General features: G+C 42.1%; 1 protein-coding gene across 1 annotated transcript in view; it reads right to left on the bottom strand.

The window, feature by feature from the left end:
- Positions 1-10855: 10855 nt before the first annotated feature.
- Positions 10856-20926, bottom strand: part of RASA2 (RAS p21 protein activator 2) — a 133057-nt gene continuing 122986 nt past the window's right edge. Inside the window, exons 22-26 of the mRNA XM_012002664.1 lie at positions 18800-18882; positions 17613-17821; positions 16807-16910; positions 16264-16453; positions 10856-13935 (exon numbers count right to left, since the gene is read on the bottom strand). Of these exons, the coding sequence (XP_011858054.1) occupies positions 13905-13935; positions 16264-16453; positions 16807-16910; positions 17613-17821; positions 18800-18882 (617 nt within the window). The 3' untranslated portion in view covers positions 10856-13904. The remainder of the gene's footprint in view (positions 13936-16263; positions 16454-16806; positions 16911-17612; positions 17822-18799; positions 18883-20926) is intronic.

Genomic DNA, 20926 nt, shown 5'->3' with positions numbered 1-20926 from the left:
GTTTCAAGCATCAAGAATCTGCCTGGTACCTGAAAATTTCCTGGAAGGTACTCAGATGTGGTCACTCCGTGGGATGACCGTGCTGGAGAGGATTATCCTGGATTCTCTGTGGCTGTCTGAACTTGGGACAGAGCATCCAGGATATTGGGAGAATGTCCTTAAACTTTTACGTATCTGAGCCCAGTCAGTTTTTGAGACTGAGCCACAGAGAGGAGGGATTCTGAGGCCTGACCTTGGCCCCTAGCCTGCCCAGATCCGCAGGACTGGGCAGAACACTGTCAGTGAATGAGGATTAGAAACAAGCGTCCAGTGAGCCTGAGGCCTGGGCCTGGAGATGCAGGGACAGTGGGCTCGTCAGGAGTCTACACTGAGGGAGGAGCAGAGCAGAGTGTAGGGAAATGAGGGTGGAGGTGGCTTCTGAGCTTGGGAAGGCAGGGGTGACTCAGGGCCCATCTGGCACAGTGCCCTGTGTCTGGGCCCAGCCTAGGTCTGGTGCTGGGAAGCATTTCACCAGGGCATGTGCGGGATGGACTTCAGGGCTCCAGGGCGGGTGATGCACCTGTTCCCCTGGGCTCTGGCCGGGCCCCCGCTGACATCTCACGTGGCTGTCCTCCACACCTCCTACTGGATCCATTCAGACCCGAGAGGGGTACGCTCCTGGGCTGTCTGGTGTCAGACGTGGCATCTTTGAGGTGGGCTGCGGGTCAGACATCACAGGTGCCTGCCACGATGCTTCCTGTTTCCTCATCCAGCTTCCCCATTCCTGGTCCTCCAGGTTCCCTTCTGGGCCCCTGCATTCAGAGGCTGGTCAGTGGCGCCATCGCATCCTGTGACTCTGCGCTTTCTCCTCAGTAGTAGCTGAGCCTCCCACAGAGGCACTGAGCATGCGCTAGCCTGCCTTCAAGTTTTCTAAGCCTTGCACTCAGGCTTCCACCTGCTGGCCTGATGAGTTGGACTGTTCTGGGCCATACCTTCCTTGTTGGGATGGCCACTTACCCTTTCTGGGCAGCAGACTCTCCCTCGGTGTCAGGATGTTGTGAGGATTATGTAAGAGAGTGCTCATGAAATGCATATGAATGCCCTCTGCATTAGCCCGTATCTCTGCTTCTAGAACTCTGGTCCACTTTGACCCCAGTGTCTGGCACCTGAACCTTGCCTGTGCCTGGTGATCTGGACCGTGGCCTGTATGCTGGCAGAATTGTGCCCTGAGGCAGAGCCAGGTGAGGCTAGAAGGGTGGACTAGGCTCTTTCCCCGAGGTCATGAAAGTTTAGATGACATGGGAATTTGAAAAAGAGTCAAAGATGCTCTTCAAATATGATTCTTGGAATGTGAAAATATTCAAAATGAGGGTTTTTGAACTGCAAGGAATGGAGGAGGCCCTTCTACTCTGAGGTGTGACTCATCCTACTATATGGAGTAGAGCCCCTCCCCTCCCCTTCCCTTTTCTTCCCTCCCCTCCTCCTCCCCTCTCCTCTCTTTTCTTTTCTTTCTTCTTTTATTGAGACCAAGTCTCCCTCTGTAGCCCAGGTTGGAGTGCAGTGGCGCGATCTCGGTTCACTGCAACCTCTGCCTCCTGGGTTCAAGCGATTCTCCTGCCTCAGCCTCCACCCAGTTAATTTTTTGTATTTTTAGTAGAGACAGTGTTTCACCATGTTGGCCAGGCTGGTCTCAAACTCCTAACCTCAGGTGATCCACCTGCCTCGGTCTCCCAAAGTGCTAGGATTACAGGCGTGAGCCACTGTGCCTGGCCGCATCTTTTCTATTAGAAGAGTTTAAAGGGTCCCTGGAGGCTGTCGTGAAGCCACTCTTCACCCCATTACGTTTTCAAATGGGAAAGAGCAGACGGCCATAGTGGTGACCCCTTGCACAGACTTAGATTTAGGGCCGCAGAGAATAATGACTGCCCGGAACACAGGTGTCCTCCATTACCACCAGCTTCACACTTCATGAGGGAGGCAGGGGCCTTAGTCTCCAATTTCCAGAGAAAGGAATGGAGACTGGGTGAGCACGGGACTTGCCTAAAGGGACATGACAGCAAGGAAAGGAACCTAGGGCCCTGACTCCAGCTTCCAGGCTCTGAAACGCGTCCGCACCAGGGTGATTCCAATGATGGAGCAAAGGCTGGGTGCCCAGTGAGTCTCCTGAGAGAGGCCTCTTGGGGCCAAGTCCTCACTGAGGCTGGGCGGGGAGGCCCTGCTGGAGGGAGGGAGGAAGGAGGGGCCCATGGAGGGCCAGGAAAGGGAGGTTGGGGCTACCTTGGGCCTGCTTGGGGTTTTATCCCTTCCTTGAACTTAGAACTTTCTGGAGACTTGAAGATGGTCCCTCATAAGCTGACTGCATCCTGCTTAGAGCGCAGGGGCACACCCTCCGCAGGCACCTTCCGACCCTCAGAACCAGCAGCCACAGGCAGGCCGAGGGCAGAGCGCCTCTCCCCAGGGGCTTCTCTTCCCGAGGGACTGTGTCCTCCGTGTGTGGAGGCAGGAGAGCTGCCAGATAAAATACATAAGTTCTACATGGAATATACGTGGACTAATAAATTATTTGTTGCTTCTCTGAAATTCAAACTTAACCCGGTGTCCTATATTTTATTTCCTAAATCTGTTAACCCTAGCCCAGGTGGAACCCACATGCTGGTGCGGTGGGAACTTCTGAAGCCCTTTCTGCCCCCAGGACTGTTCCAGAACTGGGTGGGGCTGCCCTTCCAGAGGCACGGTCCAGGGGCAGAGGGCTAGGGGAAGGACAGGGCCTGCAGGAGGCAGTTTTTGGTTCGACACCGTAAAAAATTTCCTCCTGGAGGCCAAGGGCAGTGGCTCATGCCTGTAGTCCAAGCCCTTTGGGAGGCTGAGGTGGGTGGATTGCTTGAGTCCAGTAGTTTGACACCAGTCTGGGCAACACGGTGATGAAAATGGGAGAGTTCCCTGACCCTCCAAGTGGGGTATGGCTCATCTGTTCGGCTGCCATATGTGTTCAAACCCCTTATGGGAGGGGGAGCGGATGGGCAGGTGCAGGAGCTGGGGTGAATACACCTGGGCTCCAGCCCCAGGGCAGCGTCAGGGGGTGGATGTCTGCAAACCCCAAAGCCCAAGGGGGTGCATGTTACAGTGCACTCTTTCAGTCTTGCCATCCATGGACAGCTCAAGTTTTAACTGACTTCAGTGCCCTCTTGGTACCCAGGTCCTTGTCCAGCATCCAGGAAGAATCAGGTCGCACATGGACTTAAAGGATGGTGAATGCAGGGGTTTTGTTGAGTGGTGGAGGTGGCTCTCAGTGGGATGGATGGGGAGCTGGAAGGGGGATGGAGTGGGAAGATGATCTTTCCCTCGAGTTTGACCATTCAGTGGCCAATCTCCTCTCCAACCGTCCCCAGCCGAACTCTTCTCGTTGTTCACACACCCCTCCTCTTCTCTTCTCTTTGCCAGGGCGTTATGCCATTCTGCTCTTCTGTTCATCTCATCGGCTTGTGGAGCCTAGGATTTGGGGTTTACATAGGCACAGGATAGGGGAGCGTGGCAGGTCAAAAGACAACTTTTGGTGTGAAAACAGGAATGCGTGTCCTCATTTAGGGCCGCCGGTTTCCAGGCTTGAGGGTGGGCCTTTGCCAGGGAACTGCCCTCTTATATCCAGTATTTCTGTGTCTCCTGTGTGTATCAGTGAGACCCTGTCTCTATTAAGAATACAAAAAGTAGCCTGGTGTGGTGGTGCATGCCTGTAATCCCAGCTACTCAGGAGGCTGAGGCAGGAGAATCGCTTGAACCTGGGAGGTAGAAGTTTTGCAGTGAGCTGAGATGGTGCCACTGCACTCCAGCCTGGGCGACAGAGCAAGACTCCATCTCAAAGAAAAAAATAAAAAGAAAGAAAGAAAGAAAGAAAGAAAATAAATTTGCTCCTGGCATGGGATCACCATCATGGCATGCCTCCCATTCTGTGCCCTTCTCGCCACCAGGGCCTCCGGCAGGGCTCTGATCTCTCCTCTTCAGGGAGCCCTTTAGCTCTCCCTCCTGCAGGCCCAGCAGCTCCTTCACCTCCCTCCTCTGAGGTGTGGTGTGGAGGCCACTCCTCCTGAGTCTCCACTGTGAGGCCTGGGCCCTCCTACTGGGGGACCAGCATGGCTCATACTATCCTAGTTAGGGTTGGTTCAACCCGCGCAGAGTCCCACAAAGTCACCTTTACTCCGCTGAGCCAGCAGCTCTGAGAAAAGAGGTTTCCCTGGAGCTCTTGCGTGATGATACTGCTGCTTTGCTAGGCAGGGAGATTTCTGTGTGTACTTCTCGCCCCTGGTGGGCTTCCACCTGCACCCTTGCATGAGTTCCCTAGCACTGAGAAAAGTAATAGAGAGGAGAAGTCAGGGGCACAGCCAAATGGAGAACCTGGGGTCACGATGCCCTGATCTATGAAAACAAGGTCTCTGTAGCTCAGACAGAGCAAAGTGGTTTTCCCCTTGCAGAGAGCTTTGGATTGCCTGAAAATAAAGCCTGGCACTCACCGAGCGCCTGCTCGTGTGCTCACGGACCTGAGCTGTGTGACTCTGTTTATGTTCCACACACCAACTCTGAGGTCAGATATGATTATTCCCATTTGATGCTTGGAGACTAGGGTTTGCAGAGCTTAGGGAACATGGCCAAGGCTGCTCGGTTGGCCAGTGGCACCAGGTCTGTCCCTTAGGCCTGTGCTCTTAACTGTTGGATACACTAGGCACTAGTGACATTTTGGACCTGACACTTCTTTGTGGCAGGGGTCTGTTCTGTACCTTGTAGGATGCTTAGCAGCATCTCCGGCCTCTAACCACTAGATATCAACAGCAACACAAAAATGTTTTGAGGCTGGGCATGGTGGCTCATGCCTGTAATCCCAGCACTTTGGGAGGCCAAGATGAGAGGATCACATGAGGTCAGGAGGTCGAGACCAGCCTGGCCAATATGGTGAACCCCTTCAACCCCTACTAAAAACACACACACAAAAATTAGCCAGGCATGGTGGGGCATGCCTGTAGTTGCAGCTACTTGGGAAGCTGAGGCACAAGAATCACTGGAACCTGGTAGGCGCAAGTTGCAGTGAGCCAAGATTGCAGCACTGTACTCCAGCCTGGGCGACAGAGCGAGACTGTCTCAGAAACTTAAAAAATAAAAATAAAAATTGAGATACTGCCAAATGCCCCCTAGGGGCAAAAACCATCCCTGGTTGAGAACTACTGTTCTAAGGTGGTCCAGGTGTTGCTTTGTCACAGGCAGAGCCAGTCTTATGAAGAGATGGAGCAGCCGATGGCTCTCAAAGTGTGATCCCCAGTCAAACCCCCTACAGGTTGAGTGAGCATCAAGGGTCTGAAGGAGGTCTACCTAAGTGTTTTGGGCACCTCTTATGAGATTGGGTGTCTCAGGCCTCGTAGTAATAATAACGCTTATTTAGAATTTATTATGTGCACTAGTTCAGCAGAGGGCACGATAGCACTGATCCTCTAAGCCCACCTATGTGGCCCCAAGAGCGGCCCTGGAAGCCCTGAAGGAGGGTTGTGGGGTCTGAAACTGGTGCAGGCCAGGCCTTCCCAGGCTCTGTAAGTGGCTCTTGCTCCCTGAGGAGCCCCACACCCCCCACCTCCAGGCCAGTTTTTCATCTTAAGACGACAAGTGAAGGGTTCCAGTGGAGAGGAGGCCAAAGGACCAGCTCTTCCTCCCACCCCCTACCGTGTGTGGTTGCTTGTATTGGAATTGCAGGAAATTGTAGGAAGCCTGGGACTGGTTTGAGAAAACACTTCTTGAACTATGACTGGAAATGTGAACCCCATTCCCCTCCCTGCACCCCCCGCTGTTGTTAGGGTGGCTGAAAAACAAAGGTTAGCTGAGTGTTGGCACTTTCACTGGCTGCTATATAGACTTCAGGAATTTAGGGTGTGCAGGTGATAGATTTGCTTCCCTACTATGTTTTAGTGGTCTGTTGGTAAAACTTTTCACGTATTTCTCAATATGTGGATAAAATGTTTCAAATTGAGTGATTAGATTTAAGGATTTCTATCTCATAACTGAGCAAATCTCTACATTCCCTTAAGCATTTAAATAAACTAAAATGTTTTGCAACTTTCCAAGATACAAGTAAACAGAGCATTTACTTATGAAAATTAGCTTAATGATTTACTTTATTTTTTGCTGCAAATGTTTTTGAAATGTAGTATTTTGTTTTCTTTTGTTTTCTTTTAAACCACCACACACAAAAAAATCCAATTGAGTCTCCACATGATGGTTACACTCTTACTGGCCACAAGTTTTAATTTCTTCCACGTTTCCTGTAAACAGTGGGAGGGGTAGGCGAGTGGTTGGCCAGCCAGAGGAGAGAATGTCCAGATCTATGCTGCACACTGGAAGGGGCCATTATCATCCAAGATGTGTTCTGTGCCAACATAATGCAACTGTCAGTCCCTTCCGCTCCTTATTTGAGCCATAAGGCTGCTTTTTAAATTTTTTTGGAGACAAGGTCTTACTCTGTCCAACCCAAGCTAGAGTGCAGTAGCAAAGTCTTGGCTCACTGTAGCCTCTGCCTCCTGGGTTCAAGCAGTCCTCCCACCTCAGCCTACGGAATAGCTGGGATTACAGGCACGCACCACCATGCCCAGCTAATTTTTGTATTTTTTGGTACAGATGGGGTTTCACCATGTTGACCAGACTGGTCTTGAACTCCTGACCTCAAGTGATCCGCCTGCCTCAGCTTCCCAAAGCGCTGGGATTACAGGCGTGAGCCACTGCTCCCGGTCAAGGCTGCTTTTTGTCTATACGCCTTGGCAGAATGGGTGCTGGGTTCATTTCCCACACCAGGCTCTTTCATTGGTTAAGCCAAAAATTTCAGGAATGACCAGGACTCTTCTTGGGGAAGCATGACAATACATTCTACAGGGTCGAAGATGCTGCTAAATTGGCCCATTGACATGGAGTTTTTGGGGAAGGCTGGGAACATCCTCTCAAAGAGAGTCCACTGGAGGAATCAAATGATCTACACAAATAATTGGGGGGTGGGAGGGGTCCTAGGGGTTGTCTGGGCATTGAACTTATGAAAAATCCTCAGGTCCCTCTGGTCCAGTCCCTAGCTTGACCCTGAGCAGCTTGAGGGCAGCATCTTAGGGCCCCTGGGTTTAGCAGTGTGTGTAGTGGGTAGCAGGGGCCCGATACTTTTTCTTGACAATATAATCTTTAAAATCTTACACTTGTAAAGACACACAAACCCAAAAAGGTTATTTAACCAAGATCATGAATGCAGTTTCTAGTTGAGTCATCACTGTCAGCCAAGCCCTTGCTGTTCCACCATTAGCCACAGTAAGATATTCCTTCATGGAATGTTTATTGAGCCTTTTCGCAACTAAGTGCAAGGGTTGTAGGAGTCATTTACAATCTGGTGAGGAAGTTATGATAAATGTTTAAAACTGGATAAAATATGTGCTGCTGCTAAGTGACTTAAGTGGACCTGGCTTCCGGGAATCATTAACGTGGACATAGATAAAACACGTAAAATCCTGCTCCTCCTATAGTCTTTCCCAGCTCAGTGAATGACCGCTTTTCTTCCAGTTGCTTAAGCTACTGGATCTTCCCAGACTCCGTTCTCCCACATTCTGCCCGTCAATAAATCCTGTTGGCTCTACCATCAAACATAACCAGAACCTGACCACTCCAATCACCCATGGCACTATCACTATCACCCCTCACCTGATAAGTGTACTGGTCTCCCCTGTCTCCTCTTCCTCCTATGGCCTCCTTGAGATGTTTCTCAACATAGCAGTCAGAGCAATCCAAAAAAGGTAAGTGAATCACATCATTGAGCCACTTGACCCTCCATCGCCCAGGTCTCCTGTCTCCCATTCCCTCTCACTCATCCTGCTTCAGCCACACCAATCCCCTTGCTGTTCTTCAGCATACCGTGTTATTTTATTTCTTCCTCCTACGAGGATCTTCCCCGACATATCCACATCACTTCCTTCCTCACCTTCTTCAGGTCTTTGTTGAAAGATATCTCCTTCCTTGATCCCTCATCCCATTGAGCACTCCCTGTCAATTTCCTGCACATTACTTTGCTCCACACCACTATCTGACATATTTTACTTTTATTCCATTTTCCGGAGTATAAGCTCTAAGGGACCAGTGATTTTTGCTGTATTCTTACTCCTGACACATAATTTTGATGGTAGTTTAGTACTAAGACTTTATGTCAAGATTCAGAATTTAATTTAGCCTATATTCCTGTTTTCCAAGCTTTAAAAAGCAAATGTCCCATGTTAACAACAAAACCTCAAGCCCCAAAGGTCTCCAGGTGAGAATTATGGCCTCATCTATGACTCTCTCTCAGTGATGATTTTGTTGACCTTTGTTTTTGGTAGTTTGTATTATAAAAATAGGTGATATTTTGCATTTCCAAACGTAAAATAATATTGACAGTGTCTTTCAAACTACATTCTGGCTGGGCATGGTGGCTCACACCTATAATCCCAGCACTTTGGGAGGCTGAAGCGGGCAGATTACCCGGGGTCAGGAGTTTCAGACGAGCTGACCAACATGGTGAAACCCCGTCTCTACTAAAAATACAAAAATTAGCCAGGCGTGGTGGTGGGCACCTGTAATCTCAGCTACTCAGAAGGCTGAGGCAGGAGAATTGCTTGAATCCGGGAGGTGGAGGTTGCAGTGAGCCGAGATCCCACTACTGCACTCCAGCCTGGGCAACAGAGTGAGACTCCACCTCAAAAAACAAAAACAAACAAAAACTACATTCTGACGCAGATTCTGAGGTGTCTCTCTAGGGATCATTTACCTCATTGTGCATTGGGAACCATTAAAATAATGGTTGCTCCTCTAACTCTGCGGGCACTGTGGTCTTCTTGGTTCTGGATGGAGTTGAGAAAAATGTTAAGTTTGGAAAACAATCTTATCTGCTCTAGAAAACAGCTTTCTTTTTCTTTTTTTTTTTTTTTTTTTTTTTTTGAGACGGAGTCTCGCTCTGTCGCCCAGGCTGGAGTGCAGTGGCTGGATCTCAGCTCACTGCAAGCTCCGCCTCCCGGGTTTACGCCATTCTCCTGCCTCAGCCTCCCGAGTAGCTGGGACTACAGGCGCCCACCACATCGTCCGGCTAGTTTTTTGTATTTTTTTTAGTAGAGATGGGGTTTCACCGCGTTAGCCAGGATGGTCTCGATCTCCTGACCTCGTGAGCCACCCGTCTCGGCCTCCCAAAGTGCTGGGATTACAGGCTTGAGCCACCGCGCCCGGCTCAGAATTCTTTCTTGATGTGTAAAATTTATGTATCTAAGACTGAACTCCATCTCAAAAAGCAAATCAATAAAAAGCACAAAGGCTTTGCCTAATAGTACAAAACAAAAAGGGTTTGAAATATAAGGCAGAAAAGTGATGAAATCTTAATAGTACATTAAACAAGTCACACCTCTGCTGTCAATATAAAAAATAGACATAAGCTCAAAATATGATGGCAAATGGCGTCCCCGAACTTTGAAGTCAAATGGCAAAATGGTAAGCCAAAGAATGACCTTTTGGCCACAAAAGAGCAAACCTCAGGTGAAGATATGTATGAAGAATTAAGACCAAAGATCTCTGAATATGGTCGGTACCCAAGACAGGTTATTCTCTGAAACGTTTCTAGAGGAGTTCAGTACTTGCCAGTAGAGTAGAAAAATGTATACCAGGAGTGCCAAAGTATGTCTTGTTTCTTATTCTTGTGTAATAAAGGGACACTGGCCCTGGGTGTCTCTCATTTTGGAATCAAACAATTTGAAATAGGAGTATGGCCTCTCCCTTAAAAATGCCTAGTTTACTTCTAATCTGATGCTTTTCACAAGTTCTATTCTATACATGCGCTAGTATGAGAGGAATTCTAATGTTTTGATAAATATAGAGATCCAGAACCCTATCCTTTCCACTTTGTTAACCTTAAATTCCTCTGGAGCCCAGGGGCTTTGTTTTACAGAAGGGTTTTTAGGGATGCTATCATAAAAGGGTTCAGGCACGAACCGGGGAGGGCACAAGTTACACCCACTAACCTGGTCTCTGGTGCTGTCACTTTATATTCTCCAGGTATCTTACTAACATGGCACAACACGGGCAAATTCTAACATCCTGAAGGATGATGCACTGAAGGTCAAGCTATGGGGTAGGTTAATCTGCAGGGGTCAGTGCACGGCCTGAGTAACTAGAGGCTCTGAAATAATTCTTCTTTCCACTCTTCTTTAAAAAGTCAAATATAGTCTGGAAAACTCAGCTTTAAACTTTATCTAGACACAAGTGAATTATATTCCTCCATGACAGATGTACATGGCTCTAGGGAATGACAGGAGCCTGCAAGGTGTTTTGAAGACCATGGGTCCTCAAAACAAGTCTGTTGAATGAATGAACAAGTAAGAACACAGCCCATTAGAGGCCAGGCACGGTGGCTCACGCCTGTAATCCCAGCACTTTGGGAGGCTGAAGTGGGCAGATCACGAGGTCAAGAGAGAGAGACCATCCTGATCAATATGGTGAAATCTCATCTCTTCTAAAAATACAAAAATTAGCTGGGCATGGTGGTGCATGCCTGAAGTCCCAGCTATTCGGGAGGCTGAGGCAGGAGAATCGCTTGAACCCCGGGAGACAGAGGTCACAGTGAGCCGAGATCGCACCACTGCACTCCAGCCTGGGGACAGAGCGAGACTTCGTCTCAAAAAAAAAAAAAAAAAAAAAAAAAAGAACCCACCCATCAAAAATCAGCCTAGTTAAGTTTAAGAAAACTGAACACTTTTCAGATTGCACTGTTCTTACTGGAGACTTCTCACTTCCACAGTTCCCTTACTAATAGGAAAGGTATAATAATTTTAAACGAGAAATTACTAAATCAGTAAGAAAATACAGTCTCACAAAGAACAGACAGGCTTCTTGTAATTTATTTGAGTTATTTCCAAGCGACAGTTACAAAAGTTAATTTTTATAATACTCTTGATAAGAAAATAAAATTTAAATAAAAATACATTCTCAACAATACAACATGGTTAAACAAATTCACTACATTAAGTTTTGATAACTTACATTTTCAAACTGGGTACTGTAAAAACCAATATTTACTAGCAACATATTAATTTCCAAATTAATAAAAATGGAAGCAGATAATATCAACCAAGATTGGTAATTTAACTCTAGAATGAGTCTTGTATTTTTCCCATACTGTAAAAACACCTAAAACGCTATGCAGAATTCTGTCTTTACAGGATGTACCGTTAGAGCAAATTAAAGGTGCTTTCACTTAATAAAAAGATCTGCTTTTCAAAACCTGGCATAAATGAAATCAGGCTTCAGAAACAGAAACAAAAGCCATATCATGCGTCACCTTCTTTTGTTTAATTAAAAAAAGCCTAGTTTTGACACTTACCCATTACCCGTGATATTAAAAACAAGTTTCTTTGGCAAATAAAATGGTTCAATTTGATAAATTATATTCCTGGGAGTAAAAATCTTTGCTATTGCCCATCATCTTATTAAATGAATATTAAAAAACAAAGCTAAACAAAAACAAAACAACAAAACAAGCACAGATCACACCACAATTTCAACTGATGGAAATGGCTAAACTAAGAACCAGAACCGGCATCTACGGCAAGTTTCCCCATATCATCTTTTCTTTCCTTCCTGGAGTTTTTAGGTTTTTGGATGAAGTGAGCTGCCTTGTATGTTTTCAAATGTGGAAAAGGTAGAGAAAGAGTATTAGGTAGTAAAAATTAAAAAATTTGTAAGTAATGGCAGAGGAATGAGGGCCCTGGAAGCAAATTCCTTGGTTATCTTAGGGTCCTACTTACATGGTCTCTTATTTCAAAAGACTTTCAAAGAAAAATAATTTAATTTCACATTACTTCTTTTTAGGCTGTGCCAAGTTGGTTAATTTCAGTCAAACTGGCTGTTTAAAAGTGTCATGTGAAGAAAAGAACTAGATGGCTGAACTCTCCTCCTTTCAAATCCAGAGTTATGTATGCACACAGCCTTGGTCCCTGTGATCATGCCATGATCTTTAAAAACAATCACAATTGGGGATTTGATATTAGAAATGTTAGATGAATATTTCTTTTGCCTTAAAAAAATAGCAGAGGACTAAAAAGCCACTAAAGAATAATGACTGGTACCTGGCAATGTTTACATGTTCTTCGCAGGTAGACATTTCAGAGACTCATAAAAAGAATTTTAATCTAAATGCAAGTTGAGAATGAGAAATTTATTAAATGGCTAAATTCTTTCAAATGTATAAATCAGTGTAGTTTATGGAATCTACAAGCTTATAAAATTTAAGGACTTTTTCAAACTTGTCTTTAAAATGAGCCAGGAGTAATAATCTACCATAATGCAGACTTAAATGTAACTCATTGATTTTTACAAGTCATTTAGAGAAATACATTGCTCAGTTATATTCTTTTATGGAACAACTTTGATGGTATGCCAGTAGTCTTTAAAAATAATTACCTAGTAACAATATAATTTAAAAACAATTACCCACCAATAACAAAATTGGCAAAGTATATCTTGAAATATAGCTTATGCTCAGGGAAACAAAAAAAGTACTACTAGCAGACTTACATTAATAAGTCACAGTTTTGAACAGAAACATGTAAATACTCCAAGGTTCAAAGTACCACATTTAGAAAATGTTTTGAATTAAAAAAGACAAAATAAAAGTACCATGGTTTTTAATACTGATGAAGCAAAGTGTATCCCTCAAATTCAAGGTGGCAACTTGCTTCGACTGCTTATTTACAGTTAGGGTTTTTAGGACAAAAGTAAATTTCTAGGGTAAAAAAAGTCTTCAAAGAGTTGCTTGCCCAAATTCCATTTGGCTAGCAGGCAATAAGGAAACAGTAATGAAATATAAACATTTTCAGGAAAGCATTATTTTTAGACTTAAACACTGATCATTCAACTGATCATAAAGATTAGATACCATGAAGTATCTAAAGTATAATCTGGAGCAGTCCAGATTATTAAAGTGCGCCGAGTGACCGTTCTCGAGTAAGAGCAGAACCAAACACTATGAGGCGGGCATCCTTATGGTGGCCCTTATTATAACATGAAACAGCAGGTGAAGTCAAGTGACCTTCCTACCACCTTCATTTCCTGTTTACTTTCTTTTTCAGAAGAGATGTCCTTAGAAGTCATGTTAAACTTTCAAATCAAGAAAATGAGTACCTGGTATTTAAAACAATGAAAACAATTTCAGAGGTCTCATTATTTCTTTTGCCATCACTGATTCCAAATGTAAACAAGATGCACACAATAGCACGTATTCCCTGATTCCTCCTGTCTTGAGTTTTGTTTACATCTTTAGGCAAAAGGATCTAGCAACTTTCAAGGATGCTCTGGCAGTTTTCTAAAATTTCTATCACTGTCTTGAATGGAACCTGTAATGACTGATGGACCAAAGGGAAATTATTTCTTATTTTTTTTCTTTTTTAAAGCGGGAGGGTCTACATGAACTAAATGAAAAGCTCCGAACTGTCATGAATTGGAATTTTCTAGTAAAACACAATGTTGGCAGTATAGAGCAGGCACTAATGGTAGTCAAAACAAGTCCACAGAACAGAGTGTTACAAGAAGAGATGGTTTCTTGCTACGGAGGAGTTCTCCCTTTGTTACAAAGCTTTTCTAGGAAGATTCTTTCAATTAAAAAGAAGTTGCAGAAATATAGATTTGGTCACACAGGTAGGAAGGGAATCCTGGGCTTTAAATTCTCTAGTAATACATCAATACCAGGATTCCCAAACAATTAATTTCAGTTATTAAATATTAAATACAACGTGGAGGCAGATGACATTGAAGCGAATGTTCATTCTTAAATACTATGAACAAAATATATGATGAATTGAAAAGCTCCAAGAAAAATAATATTTTCCAGTTCTTCTGAACCAATCTGCTAAACTCTAAGATGCTTTCCCAACAATTGGATTTTCCCTAGAAAATAAAAAAAGTCATTTTTCAAAATTTAAGAAATATAAAAATTTAAAGGGTGACAAATATATAATCCATTAAGTATTTAGAATTTTCCCTGGATAATCTCTCATGCCAAATCTTGTTTCATTAATTCAACGAGTACTTACTGACCACCTATTAAATCTTAGACCCTAGTGTAGAACTTAAAGTAGTAAACAAAACAGACCAAGAAAAACCTTGCCATCATGGAACTTACACTCTGGTATAGGGTAAATAAAATTAATAAGATATTTAGTACAGTAGGGCATGATATTTTTTAATAGAGAAAAATAAAACTGGGAAGTGGTATGGTGTGTATGGGTATGAGACATTTAAGAAAGAATGTCTGGGATCTCATATGGAAACTTCCCAGGGCTCCAAGGAAACTGGATTACTGCTGTTGGAAGAGAACCAATTACATTAATACAGAAAAGACAGGATTAGGATGCTTATAATAACCTAATTGAGGCAGCTATCTAGGAAGAATATAAATATTTATACCTGTCAAATTGATTTTTATTGTACATCAATAAAAAATATAATTATTAATACACATACTTTTCAAAGAACATTTAAAGTGGTGGGGCCAGGATTCAGAGCCCTAGTCAGCTGTGTGACCTTGGGCAAGGCATTTAGCTTCCCCAAGCCTCCATTTCACTAGCTGTAAAATGAGGATAAAACCAAGTTGAGCTGATTTGAGGATCAATGAGTGTTCATTGTGGCAAACACTGTTACTTGGCGGCCCAAGAACCATCCCCTCCCTAGCCACTTCTTTGTAAACAGACCCCGATTCTGCTCTAACACTGGGCAGCCATGTGTTTCAGGGAAGGCCGGGGGTAACTCTAGAGAAGGTTCCTTTCTCCTAGTAAGGAGAAAACAGCCTTTTCTGCCTCTGGATGCTATAATATAAAAATGTGGGGCTCTGAATTATTGCAGCTCATGAGAGAATAAGCCTGAGGAATCACCTTGTTGAGGTTGGCTGAGTGGCAGGTGTTCCTTGATGACAGTGCTGAGCTGCTGAATTAACCAACTGTAGAAGTTAACTACTTAATTTGCAAGAGTAAATAGTTTTATTGTTTAAGCTACCTCAATTGGGACTTCATAACTTGCTTCTAAAAGCAATCTAAGCTGTGAAGTACTAAGCACAATGCCCCTTCCAATAAATCAGAGTTGTTGCTGTTGTTACCCATCGTAGTATCCATCTACACCTGAAGTGGTCCGAAAAATCAACTATGAAGTACTTGTAGCACTTTTACAGCTTATTTTTTTGGGGGGGTGAGTTTTGTGAATTCTTATTACGTACTGTAGAAGGAGGATCAGTAAAAACAAAAACAAAACAAAGACCTAAGTATTCAAGAAATGAATTACAATTGAACATAACATTAAAACTGGTGACAGGCTGGTAGTGTTGGCTCATGTCTGTAACCCTAGCACTTTGAGAGGCCAAGGCAGGAGGATCACTGGAGGTCAGAAATTCAAAACCAGCCTGGGCAACATAGCAAGACCCTGTCTCCACAAAAAATAAAACAAATAGCTGGGCACGGTGGTGCACACTTGTAGTCCTCGCTACTCAAGATGCTGAGATGGATCGCTTGAACTTAGGAGCTGGAGGTTACAGTGAGTTATGATCATACTACTGCACTCCAGCCTGTGTGACAGGGCAAGAACTTGTCTCTACAAAAACTAAATATATATAAATATATATTTTTTATATAAATACAAATAATATATAAATATATACATATGTAATTTCATATACATATATATATGAAATTTAAAAGTGGATAAAGTATAGCACCAACACAGTGAAATGACGGCTAAACTGAACAACACAAAGAGCACTTTTTTTTTTTTTTTTTTTTTGAGACGGAGTCTCGCTCTGTCGCGCAGGCTGGAGTGCAGTGGCCGGATCTCGGCTCACTGCAAACTCCGCCTCCTGGGTTTACGCCATTCTCCTGCCTCAGCCTCCTGAGTAGCTGGGACTACAGGCGCCCGCCACCTCGCCTGGCTAGTTTTTTTGTATTTTTTAGTAGAGACGGGGTTTCACCGTGTTAGCCAGGATGGTCTCGATCTCCTGACCTCGTGATCCGCCCGTCTCAGCCTCCCAAAGTGCTGGGATTACAGGCTTGAGCCACCGCGCCCGGCCACAAAGAGCACTTTGAGTTTGAGGTGCCAGGGAAACTTACACCAGAGAATGGTCCTCAGCCGAGTCTTGAGAGATGTGGGTGAGCAGGAGGTGTGAGGGTGGGGCAGGAGAGGCAATCTCAAACTGTTTAAAAATATGTTTACGATAGCTTAAAAATCACTCACTTGCTCCCATATTTTGCACTACTGGATCTTTTCTTCCTATATTTTTCATGAGGTTCATCCAGCTTCTCAATTATGCTTTTTATTTGCTGAATTGTCTTAAAGGTTGTTACAGAATCCTCGATTACAAAGTTAGAATAATCATCAGGCTCTTTCTGTGGTCCTTGATAGACTGCAATAGTTCCACAAGCCTCTAAAAGGAACAGGAAAACAAATCTCTGATCAGACAACTAAATTCTATAAATGCAATGTGTAGTTCAAATAAGAATTTTTCAAGTGTCTTATGCTGAGGGGATTTCCCCTGGCAAAGCCAAGATAACTAAAATATATACATTTTATTTATTAGGATCATCACATTCATGCAAAAACAGTATTTTAACTTCATGAATGTCAATGAAAAATGCCCCCTGTGGGTTTGTCAACTTTCATATAAATAACATTTTGGTAAATCTATGAGTATTTTCAACTTTTGTATAATGCTAAAGCAATACTTTAGGAATTGGTAATGAAAGATTATGGTTATATAAAAATAGATTGTGTATTTACCTTCCATCTTCTGCAGCTTAAGTAAACTGAGGGTAAAAAGGGAATAAATTCTTTCTGTTTCTCTGTCTTCATCAATATCTATTTGGATGTCTGCAGGGACACCTCTATGGTAAAAATAAAAAATAAATATATTGGACAAATTTTATTTTGTTAACATGCCAAGGACTTCTGATGGTTTGAGACTAAAAATAGAACCACAGACTTTTGCAGAAATTGTTTCATTTGACAGTTAAAATAAAGTGGGGCCAAGGAGAGGTTTGGTTGTTATGTGACTCTAAACAGAAGGAGGGAAATTTTAAAGTAAAATCATTTCCACAACCTATGCTTCATCACAAAACAATACATTATTACTTAAGTCTTAGAAATACAATGGTTGTTCCATACAATTAGAAAGAGAATGCTAAGGACCCTTCTTTCTTGATAACTTGGTCAAGCTCATGCTTCTATTTAAACATTGCCTTAAAATTTTTTTTAACTTGTGCAACGACTATTAATTTTAGAACATTTTCTTCACTCCTAAAATAATCTCTGCATCTCCCCATTCCTCCCTTCCTCCTATCCCTTGTAACCACTAATCTACTTTGTGTCTCTATGAATTTACCTATTCTAGACACTTTACGTCAATGTTATCAGAGAATATGTGGCCTTTATGTTTGACTTCTTTCACTTAGCATAATTTTTCAAGGTCCCATTCTTGTTGTAGCATGGATCAGTACGTCATTCCTTTTTCATGGACAAGTAATATTAACATTGCATGGATATATCAAATTTTGGCACATTGCTTTTATAATCAGAAGGACACTTACGCAGTACATGGCTTGCAGCCGAGAGTGTTTTCACTGGTCTCCTGACAGCAGAGCCAATTTCCATTCAGATACACTGAGGGATGATAAAAACTGAGCCTGTTTTGATTGCATCGGCTCACCCTGCAGAGTACGTCTATCCATTCATTAGCTTCTACACAGTTATTTGCCTGGACATAGAGTGGTTTCTCCGTATGTATTACTTGGAACATCTTCATAGGCAATTAAGATAAAAAGTTAGTGACAAGCGTCCCCAAACCAACACACAGTACAAAACAGAAGAAAAGTACCTAAAGGAATCTAGTTTGCTTGGCTAGATAACTGGTGCTAAGATGTCTTAGAAATTTTATGTTTCAAGCAAGTTAGTCTCAAGCATAATCTGAGTCACATGGTACTAAGCAGTACAAAAGAATGTAAGTTTTAGAAGCCACACATATCCAAATGAATGGACTATCATATAGATAAGAATAAAGCAAAGGAATTGCTAATGGAAGAAAAAGTATAAAGAAAAAGCAGCAGAAAAATACTTAGGAACAAGGAAATCATCCTGGTTGGCTTGGGTGTATGGTATGCACTGAATGCAGAAGACAAAGCTGGACAGATAGCTTGGGACTGTATTATTTAGAGACTTGAATATCATGTAGAGCATTTCATTGTAGCATTCATCTCTATTTAATATTTATGGCCTTTTGTTTTTCCAGACCTAAATGCATACTCCTTTAGGAGCCTTATATGGTCTATTTACAGCTATATCATAAGCGGTTAGAGCAGTGCCTGATATACAGTAGACATTCAATATATGATAGTTGAATTAAGTGACTTTATCTTTTTAAAAAACATTATATATCACATTTGCTTAAATTACATAAATTTTAGATTTTATACCAGAAACCAGGTTTATCAAATATATCATAACAGGGAAGTCTTGAGAAAAGTATCTTTAACTTAACAAACTAGGCAAGCTATATGAGGCATCAACAATAAAGGACAATTTTAAGAGACAGTTTGAGCTAGCTATTTATGAACTATTAATGATTAATGGTAAACAATCCAATAAACAACCTCTTGAAAATTTGAATACAAATATCTAATAGGTGATACAAATACAAGGTATTACCAAATACCTTGAAATACAAATACTTAATACATGCAGTTCAGAAAGCTTTAAATAATTTATTTACATAACTTACATTTTTCTTGTTGAAAGAACTCTCTTCCAGTTTTTCCACAGCAAGAATGTTTTTTACTGGAATTGTGTAGATTGCATCTTTGCCTAAATAAAAAAAGTAAAACAAAATTAAAGTAATTTCTATCAGAATTATAAACATGTGAGGTTAATTCTGTAGGGTTTAAGCTCATCTTCTTGATGGTAGAAGTATAAATAACCTACAAGAAGACTTACAAATGGCATATATATAAATATTTGTTTCATGGAACAGATAAATTCTGATTGTCTTCTAAAGTGACTACTGCTTTTCTTTGCCATAAAATATTTAAACATTTTCAAGGAAAAATCTGGGACTAAATTTGATCTCCATGGAGAAAGTAAGAATGTTACAAAATTTTATATATGGGGACTGAAAAAATAACAGACTCAGCAAAAGAGGCCAACTCAAAACTCGCCAAGACAGGGATTTTTCTTTCATGGAGAAGTTACTATGTAAGCAGTGACTATGACTACCTATGTGCATTTCTATATTTTTCTAACCTAAATTTAATTAAGGAATTAACTCTCAAAACAGTATTTCTAAACTGAAAAACTGTTCATTATTATCCCTTATGGGTTGATCAGCCACCTGATCAAAAGCTATAAAATTTAAGAGATGCAGGGATAAAAAGTAAAAATCTTAGCTGGTAGAGTGAGTCCTTAACCTAAGACTTTGGAAATTCCATTAAGGAAATTTGAGTTTGCTAAAGGAGCTCCATAATAATATGGCATAAGAATATGATGAATTTCAACTTAACGATTTACCTGAGAATAAATTATATCTCACATAGTCATAGAAACTATAAGCAAACATAATTCTAACTTCTGGTCACTTTGTAATATTGTTCTTAGAAAAATCAAAGCTTTGGTTTTATTTCACCCCCAAGCTTTGCTTGAATGCCATATAGACTGAAGTGCTGGAGGTTAAGAAACTTTGTATTTTGTATTATTTAACCAATTAATTATACAGTTTTGGGCAAAGAAAACTATTTGGTTAATAAAGGTGTGTTTCTCTTTTTTTGTCTTGAACAGAGATGTTAAGATAGAATATTTGATAAACCTGGTTTCTGGTATAAAATCTAAAATTTATGTAATTTAAACAAATGTTATAATGTTTTTAAAAAAGATAAAGTCACTTAATTCAACTATCATATATTGAATGTCTACTGTATATCAGGCACTGCTCTAACCACTTATGATATAGCTGTAAATAGACCATATAATGTTCCTAAAGGAGTATGCATTTAATATTTAATATTTAATAAATATTAAATAGAGATGAATGCTACAATGAAAATAAACTGAGCTGATGTGATAGAAAGTGAGAAGTTACTTTACATTGGGTGGTTAGGAAAAAACTTTCTGAGGAAATGACATTTACAGTTAACAAATATAAATCATAAATGCATGAGATAATAAGGAAAGACTATCAGCAATCTCCTAGAATCAGACGAGATTATATTTATAGGAGTGGGGAGTTGAATGGTGGGGAAGGGAGGCAGTAACTGAAGGAAGCCATAGTCTAAGCCAGATGTACGATAAGACATCTGCAAAAGTAGGAGTGGTTAAGGAAGAGTTTCAAGGCAGAGCCAGTGGACATAGACAGCTGAAGGTTGGGGGCACTCAGACATACATCAGGATGATTAATCAGTGAGTTGCATCTGGATCAGCTGGGTCAATCAGGCCCTCCCCATTCCCAGGTTTGTGCTAAGCAGCAGTCAACAGAGGCATATATTCACAGGCTAAAGCAGCAAGGATGCACACTGGGCTGCAGAGCAGTGCAATGTCACAGGTAGCTGCCAACTCTCAGAAGGGAAGGAGAGAATACCCACACCAGAAGACAAGCAACAGCACTCCTGCCCCTCAGCAGCTTGTCCTGTCCCTCCCTCATAATCATTGGCAGTAAGCTACTCAACACTCAAGTAGGTAAATGGATTGCAAAACACAAAGAGTAAAACACCAAAAAAAAAAAAAAAAAAAAAAAAAAAAAAAAGTAAAGATGGAGCAAGACAGTAAAGAAGAGACATACATGCAACAAAGGAGGATAACATCTGAGGAAATCAGGAGTTTAAGAAACTGAGGGGAAGAGACCCATGTCTTTGGGTACTAA

The sequence above is a fragment of the Mandrillus leucophaeus genome, unplaced genomic scaffold (assembly GCF_000951045.1).
Source record: "Mandrillus leucophaeus isolate KB7577 unplaced genomic scaffold, Mleu.le_1.0 Scaffold693, whole genome shotgun sequence".
Lineage (NCBI taxonomy): Eukaryota > Metazoa > Chordata > Mammalia > Primates > Cercopithecidae > Mandrillus > Mandrillus leucophaeus.
This window is presented reverse-complemented; position numbering and strand designations above follow the sequence as displayed.